This window comes from Podarcis cretensis (genome assembly GCF_951804945.1).
Source record: "Podarcis cretensis genome assembly, chromosome: 18".
Lineage (NCBI taxonomy): Eukaryota > Metazoa > Chordata > Lepidosauria > Squamata > Lacertidae > Podarcis > Podarcis cretensis.
In genome coordinates, this window is record NC_137188.1 from 2164483 (window position 1) to 2171761 (window position 7279).

At 49.0% G+C, this 7279-nt stretch overlaps 1 protein-coding gene across 1 annotated transcript; it reads right to left on the reverse strand.

Annotated features, from left to right (window-relative positions):
- Positions 1-423: 423 nt before the first annotated feature.
- On the reverse strand, positions 424-6483 carry GDF1 (growth differentiation factor 1). Its single transcript, XM_079960851.1, has 2 exons — positions 6140-6483; positions 424-1828 (listed from the first exon to the last, which is right to left on the reverse strand). Exons 1-2 carry the CDS (start codon positions 6423-6425, stop codon positions 1035-1037), a joined length of 1080 nt encoding a protein of 359 aa, XP_079816977.1. The 5' UTR covers positions 6426-6483; the 3' UTR covers positions 424-1034.
- Positions 6484-7279: the final 796 nt, after the last annotated feature.

A 7279-nucleotide genomic window follows, 5' to 3' on the forward strand; every position in this document is an offset into this window, starting at 1 on the left:
TTCCAGATATTGGGGCACCAGCTCCTGCCAACCACATTTGACATACATTTAAAGTGCTTTATAAACAATCATGGATTTCCCCAAACTGGGAACTAGTTTGTTTAAGAATGCTGTGAGTTGTTGGGAGATCTCATCTATTGCCCTCCCCTCTATTACCCATGAAGTATATATGGGTATGATGACACTGGAATGGCTCAATCAGAGCATAAGACTCATCATCTCAGGGTTGTGGGTTCAAGTCCCATGTTGGACAAAAGATTCCTGCATTTGCAGTGGGTTGGACTAGATGACCCTTGGGGTCCTTCCCAACACTACAGTTTTATGATTCTATGTGAAGGTGGCCAAATGTCAGCAGTGATGGGAATTGCAGTCCAGGCCACAACCTAGAAGGTGGTTCCCCCATTAAGATATCGCTCTCTCCCCAGCTGCTACTTCAGTAACCTTCAGCCAGCAAGCTAGCATTTGTTCTCCAGGTGGAAACTGACCAAAATCACATAGGCACGCAGCCTTTGTTGTTGTTATTTGTAAATCACTCTCCATTTGCAGCTCTTAACCCCCCCCCCCATTGATTAAAGGGACCCCAATCATCACCTTTTGTTCTGCTTTAATGACAAATTGCAATTACCTTTTAAAATCCCTTCACCAAAACTACGCCGGCAAAAAATGAAGACCCCCCCCCCGAACCCCCATGAAGCTATTAATACATTTCTTTTTAAAAATCCCCAACAACTTCAGATTTCTTCATGTCGTTCACTATTAGATTTAAAACTTTTACAATAGAGTTCCATCCTAGGAAAACAATCTGGAAGCGATTAGGTAGTGTTAAAAACCCATGTGCAGTCTTTGCTTTGGTGCAGAAAATAAAATACAACTCTGTTTAAACGAGCGCTACTCCACATCTAAAGCCCGAGGGGCCATGAATGCAGGATAATCTGGTTCTCGATGCAGAGCTACATCAGGGAGAGGCTGGCCAACGCCCCTCCGCGCGAGTGCCCCATTGCAACAAAGCCACGCCAGGGAACGCCCCACCCCCTTCACCGGCACCCGCACTCATCCACCACCATGTCCTCATAGTGCCTCAGCACAACGTTGTCGTCGTTGTCGTAATACAGGATGGAGATGGGCGAGAGGCGGACGGGGACACAGCAGGGCTGGGGGGTCCCTTCGGGGTCGAGGGAGTGCACCACTGTCTGCAGAATGGCGTGGTTGGTGCTGTTGAGGTCTTCGGCCAGTGGGAAGGGGCACTCGCCCAGGCAGTAGTTCGCCAGGTAACCCTGGGGGGCGATGATCCAGTCTTCCCAGCCAACGTCGCGGAAGCTGATGTACAGCCGTCGCGGCTTGCAGACGTTGCTGGCGGCCGTCGGGACGTAGTAGGTGCTCCGCCGCTTCCGGGTTCTCCCGCACTGACTGTGCGCCAGGGAGACCACAAGGAGGGAGGTGTCAAGGAAGGAATCTGCACCAGAGCACAGCTTCCCGCCGGCTATTTCAAGCACCAAGCCCAGGTTCCGGGCAGGGGTTTGCCACACCTTTGCTGCCTCGGTCAGGTTGAAGACGAAGGACTTGTGGAGATGGATGAAGCTTTGCTCCACCAAGAGCTTCCGGCTGTAGGCGTGCGAGGACATCCCTCGCAGAGCTGCCTGGGAGGCCTGGTACAGGCTCAGCTCCAAAGGGTGGCCCGGACTGGCGACCTGGTACTGGTTGTGGCGGAAACGGATCTGCAGCTGCGCCATCGTCACCTGCTCCTCTTTGTCCAGGGTGGAGAAATTGAAGTACAGCCGCTTCTGGAGGCACAGCCAGCTCCGTGGCTTGTCGCTGTGGATGAATTGGCCTAGGAGAGGAGGAACAACGCTGAGGCAAGGACCAGCCTGGCAAGAGTGAGCCAGCAGTAAATCACACGGTGCACTCCTTATTAGCAAAACCAGGATCTGCACAGGAGTATTAGGCCTAATGAGCACAGCAACCCATTCCTGGTGGTTTTATTCAATGAAAATCAGTTGTTGAGACCGAAAGGTCCCTCCTCCCCACAGCTGTCTCCAGGGTTTTCCTCAAACAATCTGAGACTGGGCCTGCCAACCTCTCCTCCGCCCTTTTCCTGCCTCTCCTGGTTCTGGGAGACCAGCGGGGAGGGGAGCTTCTTGCAGCAGGAGGGGGAGACCCCCATGGCCCTTCCCCTCTCTGCCTCTTGGCCTCCTCCTTCTCCTGCTTCAGCACTTGCCTCTGAGTCTGGACTGCTCTCTGCCACAGACTCTCCCAGCCAACTAAGCCCTGTCCTCTTCCGACGACATCTGTTCCCAGTCTTCTCCCAGTGTCCGCTCAACATTGTCCCACCACCACTAGGGTTGCTATGTCTTGAAGAGCAGGTCAGCCTGAGCTGGTCAGGGGCTGCAGGCACTGTGCCCACGTACCTCTTTCCCCAGCTTGGGCTGGCAGTGGCTGCCACCTGCACAGCAGCCGAAGCCGCTGGCAGCTCAAGCGGAGGCAGGACCCCAGCTCCTACCTAATCTTTGCTGTGACAGCCTCACTCCGCCATGGCGCTTCTACTTCTGGGTCACAGCACCCCCCCAAACCCCTTCTGAAAATAACGAAAAAACCCAAAACCAGACATTTCCCTTGAAATGTAAAAATTAGCCCAGGGGGACATGTTGCCCCCCCCAAAAGAGGACATATTTGGGTTTTCCCAGACATATAACCACCACTCCCTGGGCTCTGAACCTTTTTCCCTTGAGGGTCTCCCCAGCTGGTTCCTCCCACCATTCCTCTGTGTCCAGCCAGTCCCTGACACAGCCCTATTGCATGGCGCTCGGAGAGCCAGTGGTGCCGTGGTTAGAGCATCAGACTAGGACCTCGGAGAGACCAGGGTTCAAATTCCCCCTTGGCCTTAAAGCTTCCAGAGTGTGGCCTTGAAGGCCACCGGTCTCTCCTAGCCTAACCCACCTCCCTGGGTTGTTGTGGGGGATTAAATGAGGAGGGGGAAAGAGACCTCAAGCTCCTTGGAGGAAAAAGGCAGGGATATATAAGGCATTAAATAAAAATAAATAAATACTGCCCAAGTGGGTTTGATACTAAGAGTATCAAAACCCATTTCACTGTATATATTGGTGTTCAGACCCATGGCTGCCTCCCTCCCACCTTGGATAGCAGGCCCCTGGACTAGATGGTCCATTGGCCTGATCCTGCAGGCTCTTCAGATGTTCTGATGTGCCTGTTCACACCAAGAAACATCTGTAGCACCCAGGTGAGCAGAGCCAAGCATCCAAAGCTATCTTTCAGAGCAGTTGAGTTCACAGGCATTGAGAAGGCCCATTATTGCCTGGCTGTGAGAAGTCTCACCAAGGTATAGAAATGGAGGAAGGGGCCAAGGCTCTGGTTTCTGCAGTCTTGGGGAGGTGAGAAGAGCAGGCCTTCAAGGCATCTGGTCACAGAGCAGCTTCTGTTAAAGATGTTCAAATGCTGCTGGGGAAGAGGATTTCCCAGCCACCAGCAAAGCCCTTTTTATTTTTGCATACAAACAACCTGCAAAGTTGGAGCAGTTTTCCTTCAGTAAGATTGGGGGGGGGGGACCATTTCAGCTTTGCAGTTTATCATGCCTGACTTCTTATATATATACTGCAAAAATGTATGTGTTTAAATCAGGCTTGCATTTTATGTAAAAGCACATAAACACACACAGAGAACAGTAAATGAACACACAATAAAATATTAATTTGTCAACAAGTTAAGCTATTTAAAAGACAGAGATTAATTGATTAGCCAGTCAATAAAGTAACAAATTAGGAAGGGGAAATGGTTAAGAGGAAACAAAGGGTTAAATCCAATATGAGTTGCACTGATAATTGAAATTAATGGGCATGATTAACCTAAGCTCACTGAGCTGCATAGATTTTCTCTGAGTAGAACTTAATAGAGCCTATTAGAATGTCTATTGCTCTACTCTGAGTAGAACTTGTGGCAACCCCCAGGCCACTATCCCATAAGAAAATTTACTTGGAAGTAAGCTCAATTGGGCCCAGGGGGATTTAATCCTTTGTGTGTCTACTCATAAGTAAGCTCCACTGAGTTCAGCTGGACTTCCAATTTAAGTTTGTGTAGGATTCCAACTAGCCTCATACGCAAAATATGCGCCAAAATATGCAAAGATCACTTTGCAGGCTATCAGATTTGTGAGGGAATAAGCTTTTCATGGACTCTAGCACACTTTCCTATTAGGCATGAGGTGAAATCTAAGTTGGCAGGTATTGTGTGTGTGTAAAATAAAGGAGAAAATGGGAAGGTGGAATAGTGGAGAAAATTAGTCAATGATAAACTGGATATTAAATACAGTCCTTGATAGTCTGCAGATCATAACTCAGTGGGTGGATCATGAGACACTTAATATTAGGGTTATTGGGCAAGAAGATTTGGGGTTCAAGATGACCTTAACAGATTGGAGAACTGGGCCCAAACTTTCTTGTTGTTGTTTAGTCGTTTAGTCGTGTCCGACTCTTTGTGACCCCCTGGACCAGAGCACGCCAGGCACCTCTGTCCTCCACTGCCGCCCGCAGTTTGGTCAAACTCATGCTGGTAACCTCGAAAACAAGGTTGCCCAAACTAGCAAAATGAATTTCAAAAGGGACAAGTGTCAGGTTCTGCACTTAGGCAGGAAGACCCAGCTGCACAAATATAAGATGGGGGAAACCTAGCTTACTAGCAGGACATGTGAAAAGGATCTTGGGGTCTAGGTGGACCACAAGCTGAACATGAGTCCACTGGGTGATGCAGCAGCAACAAAGGCAAATGCTATTCAAGGCTGCATCAACAGAAGTCAAGTGTCCTGGTCAAGGGAAGTCATAGTCCCGCTCTGTTCTTCCTTGGTCAGACCCCACCTGGAGTCCTGTGTCCAGTTCTGGGCACCACAATTTAAGAAGGATCTTGACAAGCTGAAAGGTGGGCAGAGGAGGGTGAACAAGATGACCAGGGGTCTGGAACCAAGCCTGATGAGGAATGGTTGAGGGAGTTGGGGAGGTTTAGCCTGGCGAAGAGGAGATAGCCATCTTCCAATATCTCAAGGGCTGTCACATGCATTTTGATGGTCATCTGTCATGGACTCTCTAGTTGAGATTCCTGCATTGCAGGGGGTTGAGCTACATGACCTTTGGGGTCCCTTCCATCTCCACGATGCCATGGACACTTCTAATGCAGTGATCATCCCTTATCCTGATTTAGCTCACAAATGAGGACATCAAACTTCCAGCCCATTACAAGTGTTAATACAATCATCTCAAGAATCCTGGGCTAAAAATTTGATGCCATTACCTGTGGGTTGCGAGAGACAAAGGGCAAGGATCAAAGGAGTTTGTAAAGCCTGGGGAGGGGGAGGAATCTTTATTTTAAGGTTGTGCTTATGAAACTGAACATATAGTGAACAGCTGGCTATTGTTTTCTTATGAGTCTTTATTTATAATATTGCCCAATCCAAACTCATGCTAATTTATTTATCTTTCTTTGTTAATCACTTTCCACACAGGGATCTCAAGGTGATGTACAGAATGCAGTAAAAATGCCTTTTTTAAAAATCCCCGGGTGAAAATAAAGACAGGGAATAACTGTGGAAATACCACAGAGCTGCTGTGATGTTTTTATTGTGATTTCATAGAATCCTAGAACTGTAGGGCAGGAAGGGATCCTGAGAATCATCTAGTCCAACCCCTGAGACAAAGCGCAGCTTTTATAATAATTGCAGACTACTTTCAACACCTCTGGCCTGATGAGTAGTTATTTAAAAAGCAACAACCCTAAATCAATCAAAACAAAGTTTGTTTTTGTCCTGGACTTGGGACTATGCTCTCTGGTGAACTAAGTTCAACTCACAATAGACCCAATGAGCCATGCCCAATAATTTCAACGTGTCTACTCTGAGTAGGACTGACATTGCTTTTATTCCCCAAACTGGCCTGATTTTACTAATTTTAGGAGAATTTAGGGGATGCAGAATCCATTTCTGGTTTTATTGGGTGAAGAAAAGCAAGCTATAAAATGACCTCAGTGGGACTTGCTTCTGAGTAGACCTGTGCAGGATTCTAACCTCGGAGAAAATCATGGCCATCTCAAACCAGAAATCCATCAATCAATCAGAGCTCCCCAAACCTTTGCAACCACGTACCTTGGTCTGGGAAGACTCGGATGATATTTCCAGGAACCCTGAATTCTTCCACCCAGCAAGGCGTCCTCCCTTCCTCGGAAGCTGGAGAGGGGCTGGCTCTCTTGTGGAACATCTTCCAGAGCAGATGGGGCACGGGAGGGGGAGATCTGGGGCTGGGCCTGGTCGTGAGCCCCAGAGATTTCAACACCAAACTTTCCTGCCTTTGCAAATGCATCCCTCCGACCAGCCAGACCCAGAGCATCCCAGCTGCTCCCAGCATCAGTTGGAAATAGTGCGAATGCGCCATTCTATTCTATTCTATTTTTTGGAGACGCTTGGTTTTTCAGAGCAGCCTTTGCTGGCGATGGGGAGAAAAGAAAAGTGATCTGAATACTTGCTTTTTTGGGGGGGGGGAGATAAAGGCGCGGAGGAAGAGGCAGCTGATGGGGGTTGATTGGCTAATGGGGCCCTTTGATCTTTGGGCAGCTGGCCAGGGGCCGAGGGGGCTTCTGGGTAAGGACCCGACTTGAGGGTCCGGGTGATGGGCGCATCTGGTTAACCCTTCCCCGCCCAGGGCAGAGGGGACTCGCAAACCAGGCGAGTTCAGTCCTGGGTGCGCAAGAGTTTTGCTACTTTTCTTCTACTCACTTTATCCTCCATATAAGAATGCAGTTGTTTTTAGAGATTCACAACACCCCTGCGAGGTGAGCTAGGTTGAGAGACCCCAGGTGATTGCACAGGATCATAGAAGTGTAGAGTTGGAAGGAACCTGAGGGTCATCTAGTCCAACCCCCTGACTGATGGCTGCCCAACCACTGGAGGGATTCCCCCCAAATCCCCCCCTGTGGTCATGGAGGGGGCTTTGGGTGTTATTTGTTTTAGTGTGCTTACCTATAATCTTTAATGTTTTGTAAGGTATCCTGGGAACCCACTGAAAGGTGGAGAGAGGCAGTGTGGTGTAGTGGTTAGAGTGCCAGGCTGGGGCCTGGGAGAGACCAGGCTTGGAATCCCCCACTCCGCCATGAAGCTCACTGGGTGACCTGGTCCTATGTGTGGGGATTAAAGGAATGTGGGGAGGGGAGAGACCCCTGTGTGTCACCTTGAGCTCTTGGAGCAAAAAAACTGGAATATAAATGCAATAAATTAATAGTGACAAATCAA